Source organism: Panicum virgatum, chromosome 5K (genome assembly GCF_016808335.1).
Source record: "Panicum virgatum strain AP13 chromosome 5K, P.virgatum_v5, whole genome shotgun sequence".
NCBI lineage: Eukaryota > Viridiplantae > Streptophyta > Magnoliopsida > Poales > Poaceae > Panicum > Panicum virgatum.
This window is the reverse complement of record NC_053140.1, coordinates 53,510,820-53,533,957: the sequence shown is the minus strand read 5'-3', so window position 1 is coordinate 53,533,957 and position 23,138 is coordinate 53,510,820. Positions and strand designations below refer to the sequence as shown.

The 23,138-nt window shown below is 50.8% G+C and overlaps 3 protein-coding genes across 3 annotated transcripts; 2 read left to right on the top strand and 1 right to left on the bottom strand.

Annotated features, from left to right (window-relative positions):
- Window positions 1–8,228: 8,228 nt before the first annotated feature.
- Window positions 8,229–9,264, top strand: LOC120710785 (transcription factor LAX PANICLE 1-like). Its single transcript, XM_039996364.1, has one exon. The coding sequence runs from the start codon at window positions 8,291–8,293 to the stop codon at window positions 8,957–8,959; it is 669 nt and encodes a 222-aa protein (XP_039852298.1). The 5' UTR covers window positions 8,229–8,290; the 3' UTR covers window positions 8,960–9,264.
- A 3,488-nt stretch (window positions 9,265–12,752) lies between these two features.
- Window positions 12,753–14,147, top strand: LOC120710784 (RING-H2 finger protein ATL66-like). The gene has a single exon (XM_039996363.1). It carries the CDS (start codon window positions 13,011–13,013, stop codon window positions 13,560–13,562), a length of 552 nt encoding a protein of 183 aa, XP_039852297.1. The 5' UTR covers window positions 12,753–13,010; the 3' UTR covers window positions 13,563–14,147.
- Window positions 14,148–16,159: 2,012 nt separating this feature from the next.
- On the bottom strand, window positions 16,160–21,868 carry LOC120708546 (protein trichome birefringence-like 28). The gene is made up of 5 exons (XM_039993842.1): window positions 20,885–21,868; window positions 20,577–20,748; window positions 19,996–20,195; window positions 19,741–19,896; window positions 16,160–16,841 (listed from the first exon to the last, which is right to left on the bottom strand). Exons 1-5 carry the CDS (start codon window positions 21,574–21,576, stop codon window positions 16,472–16,474), a joined length of 1,590 nt encoding a protein of 529 aa, XP_039849776.1. The 5' UTR covers window positions 21,577–21,868; the 3' UTR covers window positions 16,160–16,471.
- Between the last annotated feature and the right edge of the window lie 1,270 nt (window positions 21,869–23,138).

The following is a 23,138-nucleotide window of genomic DNA, read 5'->3' as shown; positions in this document are numbered from 1 at the left end:
CCAGTTACCACGCAGCTAGCAGTATTTTTCTCTCACAATAAATTAGCACCACCCACCAGCCACAGCCAGTCGAAAAGTGAATTCTAAAGGTCCGAGTTGATATTCCTCAGAATTCTGAAGAGGGCTAAAGTAAATTTTTACTTGATGAACAGTGCGAAACCAGCCTGTGTATCCCGTTGTCTCTCCTCCGCATCCGCTTGCTAAATCGTCCTTCCGTTGAAGGAGGGCCTTAGGTGGGCGTGGGGCCAAGTATGTTTTTGCAAGGTCATCTTAATTAGCAGAATCAAAATGCAGTGTAGCGCTGTGGAGAGATGTTCCGGACAAGAATAAATGTGTAGGGAAGTGTTCGTCCCTCGAGTGTGTTGCCGTATTAGCGATAGAATATATAAATCTAGACTCGGATACAATATAAAGTACTACTGACGTCAGTGGATTATAGAATAATCGGGCCCCTCGGAAGGTCATGTGCTCAGCGGTTAAGGCATGTATGGCAGGACGTCATGGCCGGTGGGAGGTCGGTGGAAGAAAGCTAAAAAGAAAACATTGGAAGGAGAGCACAGCAGTCTAAAGAAAACCAGGGTCTAGCTCGTGAATTCTGTGCGGACGAAATGACGAATAGACGATGACCAAGAATGTTCTGATCATCCCTCCCTGCTCGGATTCAGAATTTTTATTTTTATTTTTTTCGATTTATCAAATATATATATGCCGAATTTTTTTTTACAAAAATATCACCCAGCCGCCGGTTCATCCGGCGGAAGGTAGGTACTGCCGGATGAACCGGCGGTAAGTTCGTTGGCCCACGGCCCATATAACATACCGCCGGATGAACTGGCGGTAGGCGCTACCGCCGCGCTACAGCCGGCTATAGCCGCACTGTAGCCGCACTGTAGACCGATACTGCCTATCGCCGTTTCAAACGGCGGTAGGTGCTCACATATTTTTTTAATTATTTTGTAAGCTTTCTGGGCTGTAATTATTTATTTAATTATTTTATAGGCTCTCTGTGCTGTAATTATTTTCTTTACGCTTAGAGATATTTCAAAAAACAATAGAGATAGCAGAGGTTATGGAAATACTTTTTTAAAATCTAATACAAATTAGATTTAACTCTAGGAGAATGTGAAAATATATTTTCATAACATATTATCATGAGCTCCAATTATAATTTCGATGTCATGTCACCTTGCATCAGATTCTTCTGCACCCCCACTCGTTAACTGTGTGTGGATGTGATGGTACGTCAATTGACAGCTGTGCGCTTTTCAGATTGCGTGAATCATGCCTATAAACCAAATATCTCCGTCTATAAATAGGGACATCACCCCATCTCATACGAAATCACTAGACATCCCCGCATTACCACCATGTCTTCCTCTGGTTCTACCTACATTCCGTGCAATAAGATTAGAGAACCTGTGCCTAAAGGAGTGTATGTTCCAATGTGCTTCTGCGGTTCGTTGTGCAAGCTGATGGAGTCCAAAGTTTTGGGCGATGACTTCGGCAGGAGGTTCTTCATGTGTGACAACTACGAGTACGATCCACCAAAGCGCTACGGCAAGGACAAACCGAAGGTATCACCTCGCACTATCTAGTTTGCGTCTTCAAAGTACAGTAAGTTAAATCTAACTCGACTTGGCAATAGAGTCCACCACCTCTTTGTGATTTCATACAGTGGCTGGATACGGAGCAATCGACCGAAGCTAAGGAACACGTTGAACGTGAAAGCAAGGTGGGCTGCGGAAAGGTGGCAGCGAATGCTGCAAGAGGAAAAAATGGAGGAGAAGCGCAAAAGAGATAAAGAAGAGATCCAGAAGAGGTTCGCAGATGTGGAACGTCGGCAGGCGGAGGAGCGTGAAGCTGATAGGGAGAGGAAGCGAGAGAGGGCCCGCCATGCGAAGGAGGCGGGGCCCAAGGCTATTAGGAAGGGGAAGTATCCTCGGTACACTCAGTAGATCACTATCATTTAATGTCTGAATTTCATATTCCATAAGGCATGTTAGGTCTAGATGGAACACGACGTTAGCGTGTTCCATGTACATGCCAGTGCAATTGTTTATGTAATTTCAATGTCTAATTAATCTGCATTGTGTACTTTGTACTACAAGTATCCGTTTCATAAAACATGAGCTACAACTAGACTTTTCAGAAGTATCGGTGTACAAGTAAACTTTTCATACCAACGTGATGACAACTCCATGAGGTTATGTCGGCCACTACACACTATAAAAACAAACAAAACAATCATCCTGCATACATTAAACACAAATAAAATAGAAGTCAACACAATTGAACGCACACAACACATGACATGGCATGTCAGGACCTATTGCAATCTACGGCAACGAGGTCCAAGCATAAACCTAACATGCCTTATGTAATTCCAACAAGCAACATTACATAGACAGGCGGAAGAGGCTGCCGAAAATAAACACGCAACATATTGGCCGGTCAGCTACATTATTTATTCAGACGGAGCAGTACAACATCAATCATTCACGGGCAGTACTCCCAAGGGACCGCTTCACCTTCATTTACACTTAATTTTGAAAAATTATGCCCGGACCAGTTGTGTGGGACATGATAATCATCATCATCATCATCATGCGAGGAATCATCATTCATTGCATTGTGCTGTTGTTCACCCTCTCTCCGAAACTCTTCAACTATTTCTGGAATGTTTTCCTCTTCATCAACCTGACCAGTTGCTTGACGAGCTTCGTGTGCATCATGTCTATCATCTTCTACAATCTCGAGTTCATCACCTTCTTCATGAGGTTCATGCATCGTCTCGGTATCTTCCGATATTATATCTCCCTGTCTTTCATGATCCCCACCCGCTTCAGTACTAAAACTAATCTTTTCGAATGCTTGAACAAATAACGCAAGCGGTAAGCCTCTGCTACTACTTATATTGGCATAATTCCTCCAGTTTTGCGTCCCTTCAAGCGGCAATAGCTCCCAAAACACTGGTTCCCTTCGACTGACCACTGCCATGACAGAGATCTCATGTTCATCTCGATTAAGGCCGAAAGCCTTAAATAGCCAATTGGATATTGAAATCCAAGTCCTCTCTCTAGCTCGGGGTATTTTGTTGTGATCGAGCTAAACTCTGACAAATCTACCCCTTCAGGACCATATCTAACTTCTCCTGACCCATAGAACACTTGAAAATACAAATTATCTGACATGCCTGCCAACATTTACGACAATAATTACTCGTCCTTAGAATTTAATCAACGCTAATAAATATTTATGCTATTTTTACATCTATCTTAATTATTTCTCTAGAATTTCTATTACTGACATATATTCGTAGGTTTTCGATGTAATATAATATCAATTAATAATATTTCTATGAGACTAATATATCTATTTGAACTCATTAATATTTATATGTAAAATATTATTCATATATAAACTAATATTTTCAATTTTATGTTCTACGATTTTATAATAAAATAAATTATATTTAAATCACTAATATTTATTAAAACTATTTCTGCACCTAAAACTATATCCAAATCACTAATATTCCTAGTGCTAATCTACCAACTATTATTAATAAAACTAAATTTTAAAATTTACCTGCGACCCAAAGGTGGCCAGCGCTGCCTCAGTGCGGCGGCCGGGGGAGCGCCGCCGAGCCGCGCCGGCCGGCCAAACCCCGGCGCATGGGGGCCGGGCGCAAGCTGCCGCGCTGCGGCCCTGACGAGGAGCGACGCGGGCGGCGGAGCGGGCGGGCGGCGACGCGGGGGAGTTAGCGGGCGGCGGCGCTGGGGAGCGAGCGGGCGAGGAGCCGGCCGGGGCATTAATAGGCGGTGGTTACCGCCGGCTCATCCGGCGGTAAGTGGCAGCTACCGCTGGTTGAAACGGCGGTAGGTTCCCGGCCCACCACAGCCCATCGAGCCGGCCTCCTACCGCCGATTCAACCGGCGTTACGTACCTACCGCTGGATGGACCGGCGGTATCTCGCTTCCGCCGGATGAACCGGCGGCTGTGTGACATTTTTGCAAAAAAAAATTCGGCATATATCTTTGATAAATCGAAAAATAATAATATAAAAATAAAAAAAATCCTCGGATCCATTTCCATCCACCTGCATCCATCCGACCTTGCCAAGTGCAAAGTTGCTGGTTCGGAGCCTGCCAAACCGTGGGCCGATTTGATAAAATGGTGGGCTGGAATTGTGACCCGCGAGCAACAAAAAGGCCGTTACCGCGCGCCCTCGCGGCTCGGCCCGTGGTCGCCGGTGTCTGAAGGGATCGGGCGGCGGAGGTCGCGGCGTCGTCGTCGCTGCCCGCACGACGAGCAAGCTAGCAACCGGGATGCGCGCGCGATGGCGGAGAAGGCCGCCGGCCGTACCGCGCCGACGCACACGCAGTCGGGCCATGCGCGTTGGGCGCCGTGTCGCACGCGCGGTGACACGAGGGAAATCTTGCCGGCGCGCCGTCCGCGCGCACGAACCGCCCACGGAGCACGGCACCGGGCGAGACTTGCACGCTCGAGTCTGGACCGAGCGTGCAGGTGCAGCCAGCCAGGGGTCGCCTGCACCGCGCCAGGGAGATAGCTAGAGAGAGAAGAGGAGAGGGCAGGGAGCGAGGCTTCTTCGATCGGAGGAAGTCAGTGAGCGAGACACGAGACGAGGGGGGATTGCACGTACGGGCCGGGAGTGGGTGACGCGACGCCCCGGACGGGACGGGCACGTACGCGGCTGGGCCCCCGCGCGGCCGGCCGGGCCTTCCTATCATGAGCTCATGAGCAGCGCGCCTGCCCGCCCCCGCCCGCTCCACTGCTCCGGAGATCTGAAACGGCACTGCGCTGCCGCAGGGCGGGAGCAGGTAGGGGGCGATCCCCATCGTCGCTCACTGCTGAACCGTCAGCCACCCGTCCCGGCCGGCCACGTCGCGTCACACAGTGACCACCCCTACCCACGCAACGCGACCCTAGCGAGCTGCGACCGCGCGCGCGCGTACGCACACAGGAATGTCACATGGCGATCGTTCGCCTCGCGCCCCCTGTCCTGACGCGACGCCGTGGCTGTCCGTACGCGTACGGACCTCCGGGTTCTCGCTGGATGGGCGCCACGCCGCTGTTCACGGAGACTCGGGCGTCACGGCCAGCGGCCACGCAGTAGAAGTTCGGTGCGCGCGGTAGGTGTTGGCGTCGCTGCGCAGGCGCTCCTGATTGGGAATCCCGAGCTTCCCGCAACGACGGGGTCGCGCGCTAATCCTCGCCGGACAATTCACAAAGCCGCACGCCCGGGTTTCCATTCCCAGCGCTGGCGATTGGTCTGATGATGATGAGAGAAACAAAGCCTTACGGTGCTGGCTTGCCCGTTTGTGATTGTGCGCAACTAACGGAATTGATGGATCAGCAGCCCAGGCAGTGCAAGTACGTGTGCGAGAAAATCTGATCTCCCGAAGGGGATGGATGAAGCATGTGTACGTGTACGGAGGCCATTTTCTTTCACCTTCTTTTTTCAGCTAGAAGAGTGCGTGAACTGTAGCTCCCCTGCGCTTGCCTTTGTTTATCGTGAGGTGACAGGCCTAGGTAGCTCCACTTTCTGCTCGATCGCCAAGGCACGAGACGGGGCTCTGGTCTGGCGTGTGTGGCTGTCTCCTCTCGGCCAGTCGGGAGGGAGGACGGAGCCAAAGATTACTGTACGCCAGGCGCGAGCTAGCGGTACTCGTTGATATCGATCGGGATCGGTAGAGCCCACTGCGCGGCTGGGCACTGTTCCTCTGGCTACATATACTAGAATAGAATAGAACCAAGTACGACGCGCGTACGTGTACCGCGTGCATGTCAGTATGCCGCACGGCCGGGCTAGCTCCTATTTCCAAGAAGTGTACCCGCACGTACGGCCGGGAGATTTGCTTAAGCATCGTCAACATTGTCCATGCATGCGTCCGGATTCAGGCGCTGTTTAGTTCCAGCGCAAAAATTTTTTCGTTGGAATCTTATTAATTTTAAGTACTAAATGAAGTCTATTTATAATTTTTTTTTTGTACAGATGGGTTGTAAATCGCGAGACGAAACTAATGATGCTAATTAATCCATGATTGATCAATAATTAGCGGATGATTACTGTAGCATCACTGTTGCAAATCATGTATTAAATAGGCTCATTAGATTCGTCTCGCGATTTACAACCCATCTATGCAAAAAAATTGTAAATAAACTTCATTTAGTACTTCATGCATATGTCGAAACATTCGATGTGACGATTTTTTTGCGTTTACGAGTTTATGGGGTGGGAACTAAACAGGACCTCAACAAGAAGTTTCGAGCATGTCAAATGTGGCGCCCTACATTTTTCGCACGAAATGAAAATGAGGCCACGGAGCCACCGAGGAGATGTTAGAATTAGAGGGTGTTTGATCAACGGCTAAACTTTAGCTCACTTATTTACATGCCAAATAGTAGAACTAAATATAGGCTAATTGTGGATCTAATAATATAGATGGTGGCTAATTAGTCATTATAATATATTATCCCTTAATTATCTCTCATTAGCTCGTGTTTAGCCCTATCAGCACATCTAGAGCTAAACTTTAGCACATATGTTTTAGCACATCGAAACGGCCCCTTAATTGGATCTAGATGAAATCTGAGTGTAACTGAGTCGATTGGTATGCAAACACACTCGCATAACTTAGACATATGCTATATGATGACGATTGACGAGCCCTTAATTTTGTGGTCCGTCAAGCAGTACCACCAAATATAACATGAGCTCTATAAAATTTTGTTACCAAATATTAGTTTTTCGATACATAGTATCAAAGTTCAAGTTAATTTTTTTTGATATCTCAAAGGGAATATGGCATTCTTGCCACTGTTTTGAGTGTCAATGGGGATTTTATCCCCTCCTTTTGCTTTATGTGATTTTGCCCTTGCTTTTTCAAAATGAAGCTCCAGTTTGCCCCTATTATGTTAGGAGTTAACGATGCTAAATTTTTAGCAAAAAGTTAGATATGCCCCCACATGATTTTGCCCTTCTTTTGACATCAATCACTCCGAAAGTTCTTGATGTCAAAAGAAGGGCAAAATCACATATAGGGCATACATGTGGTTAATTTTGCTATAAATTTAACACCATTAACTTAGAACAGTGGCAAACTGGAGCTTCATTTTCAAAAGCGAGAGCAAAATCGCACAAAGCAAAAAAGAAGAGGTAAAAACACCATTGGAACTCAAAACAGGATAACAACGCCAAAGCCCCTTAAAAGGGCTTTTGGGTATCTCATGGTACCATTGATGAACCGGGAAACGGATATACAATATTCATATGTCAAGCATGTATACATATAATGAACTAGGATGATCGGTAAATGGGCGTTGTCTTCAACGAGTTGTCATCAGAAGATCGCCAGATCAGCTACACAAATTCCAGAGGAAGCCGAACAAGATGTGAAGAGACCTGAGGTGAAGGTACCTGGAGGCGAATCAGCGGGAACTATTATTCTATGCTGTCTCTTTGCCTCCATCTCCGGGGATGTGTTGCCCCTCGGGTGGTCATGTGTACAAGGTGGATGTGACACCGGTACCAATCATGTGATCTTGCAATTGTTTTCGCATGGGCACATGATAAAAAGAGTGTACTGTTCCCTGGAACCCTAGCTAGACCGTCTCTTTTCACCAATGCCCTAGACTCTAGAGGTTTTTTTCCATCATTCACTACTCTACTACGCATGCATGGTTGCTGGAAAGAGGAGAGAGCTATCCGTTCGTGTACTTATTCAGTGCATGAAGGTCGTCGCGTTTGTGACCTGTACATGATTGTCTACATCACCATATATTTACGTACAAACTGTCGGTTTATTAATTAGCACCTAGCATTGTTTGCCCCTCTTTGGAACAAAATAGGTTTATACAAAACCGGGAAATATATATTCAAAGAAATATAATCTTGTAGTATCCATGCCGTTAGGTTCTTGGATAATTGCATTATTAGCATTACACTTGCCTAAAAGGAACGTTCTGCACTTATATATGCCTATCAAATTCAATCCCATGTGTTTAACTAGTCATTCCTGCTTTTCAAAGAGCCTGAAGAGTGGAAATAAAACTCCATCTCGCCAAGTTTGATACAAGTAAAATGCAAACTAGTTCGTACTTTGCATGCGCTTAACTGCTTATACGCTTCCATGCAATTCCATGCTGAGTATATATACCCACCATGGGCTGCTTCCAAAATCCAAACCCATAGCTCTAGGGCTGAAACCAGCAAAGGCAACAGCAAAGTTGTAGCGGCTGCTCGCCTAGGCGTCCACGCATCCTAGCTATGGAACCATATCACTACCAAGCCGTGTATGACCCACGCGGTTTCCCCATGATCCACCCGCAGCCCTACCGCCACCACCCGGCGGCGGCCGGCGGCGCCCTCAGCGACAGGGTGCGCGGCGGCGGCGGCGGCGGAGGCGGAGGCGGAGGCGGGCGGCGGCGCCCCGGGGCAAAGCTCTCGACGGACCCGCAGAGCGTGGCTGCGCGCGAGCGGCGGCACCGGATCAGCGACCGCTTCCGCGTGCTCCGCAGCCTCGTCCCCGGCGGCAGCAAGATGGACACCGTGTCCATGCTGGAGCAGGCCATCCACTACGTCAAGTTCCTCAAGGCGCAGGTCAGCCTGCACCAGGCCGCGCTCATGCAGCACGAGGAAGGATGCCCTGCGGAGCTCGCCGCCGCGTACTCCGCCGTGGCTGGTGCCGGCGAGGTGACGCTCGCATCAAGCTGCCGGGCCGGCGCATGCGAGGAGGTGGTGATGCAGCTCCAGCAGGACCCGCTGCAGGAAGCGATGAGCTACGACGTCGTCGGTGCTCCTCGGCTGCACGGGCTCAACCCTGTGCCGCAGATGAGTGGTGGGCACGAGCTGCCTCCGCTGCCTTCTTGCGTCTTCGTCGAGGAGCCTGCGGCCTGCTACTCTGTGTGTGACCTCGACGAGGGGGAATCCTATTAGCATAAGTAATTAAGTAGCCAGTAGCGATTCAGTTAGTAAGGTAGCTTCCGTACGTTCGTGTCTGCTAGTAGTATATCTCCACTGAGAGCAAAGCCTAATCAAGCACTCCATGAATTACCTGTCAGTCGACTAGTATTCTCAGAGCATGCAAGCATGCATGGCCTCTGTACTTCTGCTACTCGATCTGTTGATCAATGCATGATCACACAGACGATATATAGACCGCAGCCGCATCCATGTTTCCTATATATCTAGCTAGCTAGTTTCTTCTTATGGATGAGCTTGTATGCTAGCTTAATTTGTCGTTCTTCTAATAAAAATATTTCTTGCAAATTTTCTGTTTTCTTTGATCCCTTTCTTCAGATTTTGCAAACGAGAACTCCACAATGAACTATCATTTTTTTAACGAACAATACTCGACCAGTGTGTTTTTATTGATATAGCAGAAAATACAAGGTTATATCCCTGTAAGGATATAACTAGGCAACAAAAAGGGAAAAAACATGAAAAACAACAATGGCGTGGGTTGGATTGGGACATCAACGCGCACCGTAACGGTAAGGACTCAATGCAAACCACTCAGACAGGCCGGATTGGGACATCGACGCAAGCTGCGCATTGCATCTCCACGAGATGCGCTGCACGCACCAACATTCACGCTCACAAAATCGCCGAAACCTGCAAGTGACCTTACTGCCTCTCTATCCAAAATAAATGTTGTTTCATACTATATCACTAGAATTAATGGTGTATGCCTGCCCTTCATTCTCATTGACTATTGAAGAATTAAGTAGAGTACGTAGTCTATGCTAGCTAGTCATGAGACATAAAACCAATCTAGTTAGTGCAAGGTTAATAATACAACGGCTGGTGACTGTAAGAATTTTTGCAGTCTATATGTCTGAGACTACTCGTATAGTAGTTAGCTCTTCACCATGAATATATGACATACCTATCTCTCTCACAAAGTTCTTTGGTTCTTGCATCTTGAAGCGGTTGTAAGCCTACAACGTGCTTCTTCTCTCTCATCCATCTCAGCATTCAGCCTGCTTACAGTATGTTATTATACTTGCTCTTATTGGGGGGGGGGTAAAGAAGCTATGCAACTAAGAGAGTCAAAATAGGATACCATTATAAAACTGCTTTGAAAGAGCGACTTACATTCACGATGGACTCATGGAGCTTGGAAAGCTAAAACAGGTTATATTTTGGATCCGACTGAGTATGAAACATACAAGGGAGACAAAATCTCCATTTTTCTAGATAATAATTAAATTTTTAGTGTTGTCTAATGCCCATTTCTAAGTAATCTGTTATCTAAGCCGTGTAATAGCCTATCGAAGTTTCAGTATGACTGTAAGAGTAGCTTACTAGCTATATAATTGTTGATGCCACTGTTATCTACATAATAGATAATATCTCTAGTTGGATGATTATAAAAAAAGAATTCAAACTAATATGGCTCCACCACATACGTGATAAGTATAATGTTTGAAATGAAATCTAGACTAGATACTGCTCCCAAAGTTTATTTAAATACGACTCCATATGACTAGTAGTACTCTCTTAAAAGGGCGGAAGCAAATCTTTTCTTTCTCCTTGTCAATTTTCCCTATTACATAAACAAAATACTAGCATAATTAGGCAAATTGGGTGCGTAGGTCTTGAGATTCTTGTAGAAACGATCCGGATTCTTCTTGGATACATTGCTCTGAAACAACCTTTTGGGTGATCCTCCGTCCCTTGTAGTGTTGCAAAAGAGAATCATTTCAGGTGATTCAAGAGATGTTTGAGGTTTTAGCGTGCTTGGAAGGGATTCTCGATCGAGAATCGCTTGATTTTGGCGGCAGTGCAAACGCTCGCCTGCCGGTCGGGGAGGAGGGGCGGCGTGGGCTCCGAGCACAAGGTGCCCAAAGTGTACGCGTTAGATGATCCCCGCAGGCCGCATCCGCGTGCAGTGCTCGGACTGTGCGAGAATAAAGGCTTCGTTTCATTGATGAGGACGGCGACGTCCAGCCACCCGTGTGATTTGTTGTGATCAGAGCCAAGATTTTGGCAGAACCGGCCGGACGTGATGTTTTTAGGGCGTTTAAAATATGCCATGGCAAGCTATTCATATATTCATGTCTGCCTGCCTCGGTTGGCGAGACCTTCAGCTACCTGCAGCAGCAGTGCCCTGTGTGCTGCGGCTGTGCCCGGTGAGCCGGCTCTCGCTTGCAGAGTTGCAGGTTCCTTGGCAGCGCACGGGTTGCCTTGCCGTGCCGCTGGCTCTGTGGCAGGGCCGGCCGCAGGGGGACCGGCCGGAGTGGCTGGGTGATGAAACTATAAACTTAAGCAGTGATGATACTGTATACTATACATAATACATTATGTGATTGGAAACATAATAATATACATGTGTGTCGGAAAAATTGAATTGTCTCCGGCGACACATGGCAGCCGCGAGCCGTCCCTATCCGATCTCTGTCTGGAGGCGCGAGAGTTGATGTCTTTTGCTTCTTCCTTCTTAGCCCTACTCGGCAAACAAACTGGCTGCTATCGTATTATTATTTTCTGACAACGAGCAGAAAATTACTGGCTTTGGTCTCGAAAAAGGAACCCCGTGAACATGGATCTCAGTGGAGACACAGATTTGGCGTTTCTCCCGTGACCCACGGCGCTGCTCAGGTGGTGCACGAGCACTAGGCCTGGCACGTCCTTTTCTTTTTGTTATTAGGACGGGCCATGCTGCCACCATCGTTTCCCTGGGACAGAAAACGAAGGCATGGATCGGCATGAAGACCTTACGCTGAGCCATGTACAAGTGCCCCGAAGAATATGAATATGTGCCCGGCACAACCCGATGATCACAATGATGCCGCCAGGTTGGTAACCGCAAGGAAAGCCGTTGGATCCGGCTGTGAACATGTGCTGTTCATGACGATCCAAGGCCGACCCGTGCACCTCGCTCATCTATTGTCGCTTTACCACGGCACGGCAGGCAACAGCAGCTGCGTGCCCCCCTTTGTTGCATCCTCCATTGGTGCATAGCAATTTGGCAGACCGGTGTCCTGTTGTGATCAGCAAGCACGCAGTCCTTACCTACCAAACCTACTCATGCTGCACTGCATCATTCCCGTTTTGACACTGTGGCTGTTACCATGAGCAGCAGAAAAAGCTCCCTTTCAGTATCCCCCTACCCTGTTCTGGGCCTGAACAAACTGTTCGAGGTAAAACCCCATGTGCCTTGTTACAAGATAAGGATCGAATGTAGATAAGTTCTTGCGAAGTGCGCTTTAAATACTAGTGCTTGAGAACGTTCGTGCGAAGTACAGTCTGCTCCCACTGAGTTTACTCGTGATTCTTCAGAACTTTCCAGACTCCGGCAGGGGCAGCATCGATGGTTGGCGACCAACCTTCCAACAGGTTAATGCGCTTCTGAAGAAACATCGCGGTTTATGCTGACAACGACCACACTTGCTTGGCCCGACTGTCACTATAGCTCGCGAGGGAATCGAGCAGCAGCAGCATTCAGATTAACAGGGCCATCCTTTAATTTCCAAATAAGAAAGCTGAAAAAAGAAAATTCTGATGCTTCCATAAATGCCACAGTGACCGGCAAATCACTCAGAGCTGCAAATTGCAATGGCATCAAGAGAGCAACAGGTCGATCGGCTAGTCCGGTAAGTAACATGCATAGAATCTCTATCCTTTTGTGTCCCACTCTACATGAACACGACCGACCCAGCGGTCGTTTGCACGTTTCTTGGCCAGGAGCGTTCGTCAAACCTTTACATCGAGAGGGAATTTAGCAGACGGTCACGGCAAATCGATTGCCAAAAAAGTTTAGAACCACCTCGATCCCTCACACCGCCCAGGCCGCCCATTTGAAGCGCGCGCTGGGAGGGACCAGAGGCCGCTCACCGCCCAGCACACGAGCCACGCCACGCCGAGTCGCCGACGCGACGTGATCGCTTCTTTTTCCCTTTTTTGTTCAAGTCCGCTCTAGAGCGACGAGACAAAGTGACGGCGGCCGCGGCCATCTCCAGACTCCGGGAGCGAGAGCCGCCGCATGGCAGCGCAGGATGCGCTGCGGTGGCGCTACGGCGACGTGGACGACAGCAACTTCGCCGTGCGCGGCCGCGGCGTGCCGGTGCTCGTGGCGCTCTTCGGCGTCCTCGTCTGCTTCGTCGCCGTCTGCCTCTACCTCCGCTGGGCGTGCCACCGCTACAACGGCCGCCGCGGCTCCGCGGGCGCGCTGCCAAGGTGGTACACCGCGTCGCCGGCCTCCTCCTCCGCCACCGCGCCGGCGGGGGCCGCCTCATCGGTGGCCGCCGGCCTCGACGACGCCGCGATTGCGGGCCTGCTCGTGACGCTGTACCGGCCCGCGGCGGCGGACGACGCGGCGCAGTGCTGCCCCATCTGCCTCGGCGAGCTCGCGGAGGGCGACAAGGTGAAGGCGCTGCCGGTGTGCGGGCACGGCTTCCACCCGGAATGCGTGGATGCGTGGCTGCGAGCCCGGGCGAGCTGCCCTCTGTGCCGGGCCTCGCTTCTCGCGGCCGCGGTGACCATCAGACCACCAGGCGACGACGTCGGCGTCGGCAGCGAAGCTGCTGCTGTCTGATGATCATTCCTCACCGCCGGCGGTGGAAGCTTCCATCTGTGTACGGCAGTGTAGAAAAATCTCGCGACGTGGCGTTTCGCCCACTCCATTTTCTGCAGAAACGAAACAGTGTTGCGTCTTTCCATGGCAGTTGCGGGATCGAGATCGCGGCCGATGCGATGACGTTCTCTAGTTACAGGCCACCATCTCGGAGGGGAGCGCTGCCATTGCTGGGACGACACTTTCGCTTTCAGTTGCAGAGAAGATGAGGCCAAGACGGAATCGAACGCGGTGGTTCGATGCAGCTCACGCTCCGTGGACGCCGTACGATGGATGCGGGATGCGGCACACCCTGCTGCTGCAGCCTGCAGGGGATAGAGGCACACCGCACACCTCGGCTCGGTCGCTGCACCGGTCCAAGGTTACCTGGCTGTCGTTCTAGAGCTCTCGGCTCGTCGGTTTGTACAGTTGGCCTTCGTTTGATTGAGCTCCCGTGATAGAGGACGGTTCTGCCATGATGATTTGGATGTCAGCTAAATATAAGGGCGTTGAGTTTTGGGAGGTAACCGCAGGCTTGCACTGTTGCAGATAATTTTTTTTGTTGGTCATGTGTTCTGCTTTGGGCTTGTACTGCTCGACGGCCCGGAAAATGAAACCAAACGTGGGCCGAACCAACAATATATTGTGTCCAGCCCAGTAATTCAGAAAAAGCAAGGCAGGCTATGGACGCGCTAGTTTGGAAATTTCCATGTGACCCACCCAGTCTTGAGTCTTGACAAGTCGCTGGGGTCTCGCTCGCTCCCAGTACGTTTGGGGATTCCTTTTTTCAAAACAAAAAATTAAAAAAACAAACCAAAGGGGAAGAAGATTGGTTCAGATCTCAAGGGTCAGAGACTCCAGATTCGGTAATTTCCGACCATGGAAAGCAAGTTCCAGGCTTGTACAGGGACGGATCATGAGAACAGACCCTGTCCCTGCTGCAACTTTGGCCGGCTCAATGTGGGCAACCGCAAAAAGAAGGGTACCAATTCAAATATCTCTGGCCCCTCTCGATAAGTTGCCGTCAAAAACATGCCCCAGGGCGAAGGCAAATTTACAGCACAAACGGGACAACACCCCTGCCCCGAGGAGTCAGTTTCAATTTTAAAAAAAAAACGAGAGAAAACCAGATCCCAGTTTCAGAAACCGGAATCGCCAGGAACTAGCTCGGGGAAGGGACGATGGCACCGGAGGAACACAAGAACGAAACGAATCGAACAATAGAGATGGAGGAGTGGCTCGTCTGCAGCAACATTTGGGATGGTTTTGCAGCACATCAGGGCTTTTTATTGAGCGGCGAGCGGGCGGGCGGCGGCGGCGGCGCGGGGAAGCCGCTATGCGGCGCGCGCGCTAGGTTTACTGGTTCGCCAGTGCGGACTGGGCTTATCATTTGAGCCGCACACTTGTATTTTTAGGAAATGAGCCCAGCCCATGCATCCTAAACGCGTTCCTTCTTTTTTGCGTTACAGGCCTTCCAATTTTTTACGGCCCACTGTGAACTAGTAACTGGGCTTCTTTTTAGCTTTTGTGAAACTTGACAAAGCAACAAATAGAAGGAATCTGGTCATTTTTCTTACTTACGGATCAATTTAGTCAGTGAAGGCCTTGTGACGTTGGAAAGGGGTTGGCAGTGAACATAGTTCAATTCCCCCAATCCTTCTCTCTCAATCCATGTTAATCGACGTCAAACAAAACATGGCCTAAATGACTAAATATGAGCTAGGTTTAGTTCTTGACATCAGCGAAATACTTGCATCATGCTACTTGCTACCATAATAGAACGAAAGGGTGCTTTCTAGGCGTGCTGCTGCTGGACATAAGCTGCACTCCAGAACTACTAGTAGCTTTCCATTCAGTCTTTGTACGCGGCAGATCAGGATCATGCTCTCTGTCCGGCTTACGACATTGACGTGGATTGCTGATCCGTTGAGCTACGAACATTCACCATTTGGTAGTCAGTAGTACTTTGTAGGGTTACACGCTACGTCCCCTGATACCAAATTTCAGTAGCACTTCTCGAGCTAAACGTTTACTCGTTTTACCGGTATGGTAGCACATACGACTATCTGGTTTTACATCTCCAGGAAAGATCATGCTGCGTCCATGTCCATCCTTTCTCTCCTCGCGTCAGTAGTGCATTTCTCTCGCACCTGTCAATCAGTCACAGGTCCAACCCTGCAGGGCAAAGGGAGATACGGGAGCCCTTGAGCGCCAAAAAGCAGCACAGATCTTGTCCGGATCGACCTGAAGGATGGGAGTCCGTCCGGACCATCAATGGCGCACGCTCATGACCACCTCCCTCATGCTCAAGCTGGTGCCCATTCCTCGTTCTCTCGACGTCGGCTGGCCTTTTTCAGGTGGAACATGGTGCTGTGTACAACGAGAGGATCAGACAAGACGATCACCTAAAAGATCCTCCAACTCCCATCACCATTCACCTTTCGATCTGTTCCCCATGTAATGTAAAGCCTGACGAAAGAGTGGGCGACGACAAAGACAAAACCACACAAGACCTGCGCGCGGAGAAGCGCCCCACGAGGGCACGACTCTGCCCGCCGGTGGACGCACGCGAGTGTCCGTTTCCGTGCAAACCATTTCTGTTCATCTCTTTCACTTCAGCTCTTTTTTGCCCCTGGAATGTACAGTTCCTTGATCTGGGGTGATTAGCCTCACATCCCATCCCATTTTTTACAGTCTCTTTTCACTTAATTAACCTACCACCCCTAAAGAAATAAAGCCATCTTTCGACAGGTGACGAAGAAGGCAAGAGAGCGTGTGAAGAAAAGGAGGGGGGAAAATTCTTTTCAGAACCGGTGATGTCGTATAACCAGCCGCGCGCCATGCCAGCAGCCCAAGCCTATGAATCGAATCGAATTGGCAACCTGAAGGTTTCAGCCGAACTGGACGGCTGGCCGGGACATTATCCGGGTGTAGAGCACGAGGTTCCAGATGTCGGGCACGCCGGGGAGGCACCAGTGGATGCAGTCGGCGTAGGTGCCGGGGTCGGCCTGCTCCTCCGGCCCCAGCACCTTCCCCTGCCGGATGGTGTGCACCGAGGTGTGCCCGTCCTTGCGCCGCTCCGACATGGTGGTGATGTCCACGAAGGTGATGGGCACCCGGGGCGACGCCGCGCGGGAGACGTTCTTCGCCTGGTGGAACATGTCCCAGTCCATGCCCAGCCACAGCGGGCCGTGCCAGTCCAGCAGCGGCATCGTCTCCTTGGCGCACCGGATCCCGTCAGGGTTGCCCCACACCTGCGGGCTGTTCCAAAAACACAAACAAGGGAAACAAATCCGTTAGTTTGAGTTCGCCAAATTCTGTTTAGTTCCAAAAAAAAATCTACAGTATCCGTCACATCAAATTTTTGAGCACATGCATGGAGCATTAAATGTAGTTAAAAAATAACTAATTACACAGTCTAACTGATTAGCACGAGACGAATCTTTTAAGCCTAATTAGTCTATAATTAGATATTAATTGTCAAATAACAACAAAAGTGTTACAATGTAAAAATTCAAAAAATTTCGCGAGCTAAACAAGGCCTTTGTAAATTTGCTTAGAGTTCACGGCACAAAAAAAAATAGCCAAGATAAAAAGATGTAAGCCAGTAGAAATACTGATTACGAGTTTCTACGCGTAGCGTGTAGTTGAGTTGCCAAATACGTGCATTGCGCAGAATACTACGTCGCCTGTCCTCTTCGCCGGAATTGCAACTCGCTCTCTAGTTGGGCGAGCGTCAACAGTGTCTTTCGACGTGACATCCCTCCAACTACTCCAGGCTACTGTAGGTAAGTGCTCCATCCTTAGACGCAATCGCGACAGATACACACACTACAATTTCGATGCAGCTAGGCACGCCAAATGACTCGTTCTTGTTACTGTCTTACTGAGCTTTCCACTTCAAGGGCAAAGCTTTAGCTACTAAAATCTCTGCAGACTGCAGCCGGCTAGTGACGACACGCGGCGACTTGTTCATTCATCCACCAGATCTGAATCTTTGCAGAGTCCTTCAGGCTATCTACTCCATACTGCCTTCTTGCAAAAAACAAAAGGAACCACCAAAGAGGAAGAATCTTCCGACTTAAAAAAAGAGAGGCTAAAAGAGTCGGCCATTTTTTTTTGAGGAAAAAAGAGTCGGCCAATTCGAAGTGGTTTGCTTCACGGAACTTAAACATCTATCAGCTCCCTGATAGGCCACCCTCTATCCTTTTATTTTTCTTCCAGGAAGCTTTAGGTGAGCTTTCGTAAGGCGTCATCCGTGGGGGCAGCTAAGCCAGATCATTGTCAATGCACTGTCAGTGGCGATAGGTAAGCAGCGCAAACCTCCCGTTTGATCCAACTAGTAGCCGATCCACGTTTCGCCATTCGGATGTCAGCGTGGTGCAGCCAATAATTCATCACGGACAGTTCCAGTTCGTATGCAGACTTTAAGTCTAATGTTAGTATAAACTGGAGTAGATTGATAGTTGATATAGGGAGATGCCCATTCGGTATACTAGTACTGGATCCGAATGGTTTAGAACTCTGGAGCTGACTCTCGAGAGAAGATTGAACTTTGAGCCTGAGCTACGCAATTAGAAAAAGAGAAAAAAAAAACAAAGCGTCAGGTGCAAGTAGGATTATCGTCAGATGAGGAGACTCTGATCCACCTTCCAGTCTTCACGCCCCCAACGTGATCAGGGAGCAGATTTGATGACCAGACCGGCTTAAAAATTGCTGTATAGATCCTAAAACTCCGGCCACAGGATTATAAGTTCAGAAATTCAGAACGGTGCACCGACCGACGCCACTCGCCGCCGGAGTTTTCCCACCCCCGTCAGCCGTCACGGGCCAGCTACGACGACGACGCGTCGCTCGCCGCCGGTCGTTGGCTGCGCGACTCATCATCATCACGGATCGCGGCAGCCGCTGGCGGCGAAGCGGGAATCGGTTTGGAAGCTTCGGCGGCTCAGATCCGTGCGAATAATTCGATCGCCCATGTGATCGGACAGGTATGCGCTCAAGCACAGACAGGGCGCGCCCTGTAGCTCCCCCGCGACGGTACTCCCACCACCACCACTCCACCAGTAGTCCAGTACTAGTAGTATAATTTCCTTCTGATTGCAACATGGACAGCGAGCTGAATACAATACAATACCAATACCCCGTACTATTCGGCCGATAGGGAACACCCGTTTGATTGGACTTCAGTAGCGGACCAGCCGGGTCAGTTTTGTGACGCAAGTCTCTTGACCCGGCCGTAAAGTGCTTGGAGAACAGGGAAGAGAGGAAGGTGCCGATCCAAGTAACGTCTAAAAAGTCGCGTTCGCCGTCCTTGGGATCGGTAGTGCCAGTCCAGTTTGAAGCTCGATGCGATCAGTTCCTGGTGCCAGTGCTCTGCCGTGTGGTGTGCCTCTAGATTAAAGCTACACAAAATCAGATCTGACTTCTATCCTGGCAATGGTGTGCGCGTACTAGGATATTACACACGCTGAAATGTCAAACCATTGGTACAAGCCAAATCTGGGTAACAAGCCAGCTACCACTGTTGTACCGCCGTGCCAGGACCACACCCGATCGATTCCACGCGCCTCGCCATCAGCCCATCAATCATCAATGGATGAGCGGCTGCTGCTGCTGATGGAGTCGCGTCAGGCGCACTGTTCGCGAGTTACGCTAACGCTCCGTCCCTCGCGCCGAGCCCGGGCACAGCAGCTAGCTGGCGACTTGCGCCGAAATGGCCGAACAGGCTCGCGCGACTTGGACTTGTCAGACGAGGGCCGGCACGGGGCCGTTCCGCCCACGGGAACCGACCGCGCCAGTCGGCCCGCCGGCGCCCACTCCTCCACCGGACCGTGCAGGATCTCGTCGGCGGGCAGGGTGGCCGAGCTCGGGCCGGTACCATACCATCCCGCCGCCCGTCCGTGTACCTTTTCGTCCGCACACGCGTCGCGACGTTAAGAGCGCCTACAGCGAGCCAGCAGTACGTTTCTGAACTGTTGGGCAGTTGCGCGCGTTCGCTGTGCAGTCCTACGTTGCCCTGTTCGGGCACAAACTTCCTTTTTTTTCGGACTTAAAGTAGGTCGGGAGTGAGGAGCTGCTACTGTATGTGTTGAACGGAACGCAGTTGGATACCGTGCGAGACGATGGCTATAGGCAGTGTGGAGGATGCGGTATGTACCTGAGGTGGAGAGGGGACATGCTCATGAAGAAGACGGACGTGCGCGCCGGGTCGACGTTCTCGTTCACCCATCGCGCCCACGTCGTCAGCACCTTGCGGTACGCCTCGATGCGCACCACCTCGTCGTGCTCCTCCCAGCTCTGCCCGCCCGGCCTCCTGTGCCAGCGATCGACCGCACGCATACGTCAGCGCCGCGAATTGTGGTCACCAAGCGTACAGACGTACAGTACTGATAGAGTATCTCCAGGCACGTACACGACTTTCATGTTGAGCGTGTTCATCCACCAGATGTAGGTGTTGAAGACGAGGTAGTCGACGCCGCGCCAGTTCTCGGCGTGCGCCGCGATCGTGTCCGCCTTGATGATCCGGTCCTGGATGCTGTGTATCTTGGGGTCGTCCGAGTTCGACTCCACCAGGAACGGCGCCCAGTAGAACTCCACCGTCGCGTTGAACGCCTGCACGCACGCACCAAAACATGTTGGCCCAGTTCAGTTTTCTTTTCTCTTTATATTATTTTGTTTTCTGATTTTGAAGATCGAGGGGACACTGGAATATAATTATAGTTGGTTGGTTAGTTTCGTGCACGAACATGACCGGCGGCCGGGTCAGAAACGGCCGCCCGTGTCCAGGGAGGTTGTTGCACCTAGGCCCTAGCCGTCACCAACGACAGGCACGTCACGGTTTGAAAAACCGGTGCGTGGAATGAAACTGGAACGCAGTGTATCGTAGGGCAGCCGTGGGGCCCCGCTAGTACTAGCTGGCGACGGTTACCCTCGGCGGCACGAATCCTAAAGGCAGGAAAGGAAGAAAGTGACCGGGGACGGCGGCGTACGCACCCAGGCGTGGAAGACGACGCGCTGGCCCTCCCAGCTGACGTACTTCTTCCCCGGCGGGCTCGCCGACTGCAGCAGGCACACCATCGACTCCCACTGGTTCCGGTTCAGCGAGTCCCCCACGAACATGAACCGCTTCCCCCGCAGCCTCTCCATGAACAGCTTCGCGTCGAACCTGCGGTGAGGTGGAATCGATGGAATCAATAAAGCCGTTTAATGCATGCACGCCCAGCCAGAGCCAGCCGTCTCCGTCCGCATGGCGCCGCCCGACTGGCGACTGGTGTGAATCCGTCTGGCTGCCCGCGACGTACCTGGGCATGGAGCAGTCCTTGGGCTGCCACCGCCACTTCTGGTAGGTGTCGTCGCGGCGGCCGTTCCTCATGCACGTCACTTGCGACGTCAGGAACTGGCACTCCTCCTCCCGGTACAGCGGGTAGCTCGTGTTGTCGAACACCCACCGCCCCTTGGACAGGTCGCACGTCTCCGGCACGCCCAGCGCCGGCGGCACCACCGTCTTCCTCGCCGCGCGCTGCCGCCTCGCCTTCTTCGCCTTCTTGCCGGCGGGCTTCTTCTTGCTGCTGCTGGTGGCGACCTTCTTCTGCGGAGTCTCCACCGCCGGCGCCGGCTCCGCCGTTGCCGTCACCGCGTGCTGCTTCGGCTTCTCCTGGTCGCCGCGGTGCAGCACGGCGGCGGGCTTCTCCGACGAGGAGATGTCCCGGCGGGGCACTGCGACGACCTTCTGCCGGCCGGCCGAGGCCGAGGCCGCGTCGTCCGCTGCCGGCACCGTCGGCGCGGGCACGCGCGCGAGCGGCTCGTACGTGAGCGACCGGATGTCCTCGGCGTACATGACGATGACGCAGAGGACGAAGAAGACGCTCGCCACGTAGACCGGCAGCCGCCCGCCCTTGCGCAGCGACGCCACGGCGTGCTTCCCGCCGAACGCGTCGGCCCCGGCGCCCGCGCCCGCGAGCGACGACGACTTTCGCCGCCCCACGAAGTTCATGGCGCCCGGCCGCCCGCTCGCAGCTCGATCGCTACCCACACCTAGCTAGCTCTTCTCCACTCTCCCGATCGCGAGAACCGGAGGAGGGATCGAGCTGGCTCAGGGAAGCCGGCGCGCGGGGTCTTTATGGATTGGCGAGGGGAGAGTCAGCACCGGGGGCTGCGGATTTGGTGAGGGGACGCCATCTCCTCCTATATCCTGATGCTTCTCGCCCCCTTCTCTTCTTCCCCGGGGCCAGGGCGTTGAACGGGCAAGCAAGCGGGATCAATTGGATGGCTGATGCCACGGCCGGGAAAGGACTCGTTTTTATTCCTTGACAAATTCGCAGTCGCCGCGACCTGGCCAGACGAAGCATGGACAAACGTGGTACAGCACGTCACCGGCGTATCTGGACTTGTTTAATCCAATCACAGTACTTCGTGTACACAGCACCGTATTAAAGTAGTAGTAGGAATTTAATTGTTGATGAGCATCATGTGCTTGTATGGACTATGGTATGTTTAGGACGAACTCGTTCGCGTTAAAGAAAAACAGCAAAAAAATTATTCTGACGATGAGCTAGACAGCTAGTGGCAGGCCGGTATGATTCACCGATTTACCTATCTCCGTGAGGTCAACGAGGTAAGTACAGGCCGATTATTCTTGAATCATGATTCTTTTTTGGTGAAAAACCTTCTTGAATCGTGATGATGGTGTTGATGATGAGGTGATCAATGCAAATTCAGAAGTTCAGAGCAACAAGCACACGCCTCGCTTTTCGAAGCTAGGAAAACATGCACACGCACCACATGTAAACATGGGATGTTTTGAGAGAGGGCCCAGCTAGCCGCGAGTATTTGATTTCTTTCCCGCTGTCTCCGACTCTTGCTTCGTCTGGTAGGATAATGCGTGCCCATCCAGCTAACGTTCTGTGCGCCTACATACTATGTGCTTGCGCACGTCGCGCGAACGACCGGTCTGAGACTTCTGGAGACGAAATAGTAGCCGCACCGATGTGACGATGATTTCTGCACAGGGCGACGATGCAGGACGTGGCGGCGGCGGATCTGGATCGCCGTTCCTGATTTGTATATCTAGGGATCGCCAGTTGAGGAAAATATGGTTTTCAGCGCAAGCGTTTCCCACGTGTACGTTCTGGATTAGCATAGATTTGTCTTGAAAATTGTTAAAATTGTTGTTGTTTTATACTCCCCTCCATCCTAAAATAGAGGGTATTTTTGTTTGCTTGAGTCAAACAGTTATAAGTTTGATCAAATTTATAAAAACAAAATATTATTTTGAATGTCAAATGAGAATTATTAAATCCATTATGAAATATATTTCCATAATTTACTTATTTGATGTTAGATGTTAATATCTTCTCTATATATTTGATCAATCTAAGAGTGCTTTGATTTTAGGACTGATGGAGTAGCCTTTTTCCGGCACATGAAGAGGCTATCACCAATTATGCCATGTGAGATATAAATTTTGGTATGCAGTGTACATTTTTATACCTAGACACGAAAGTCCAAGTTATAATTTTGGTACCATATAATACTTCTTAACTAGCAAGGTAGCGC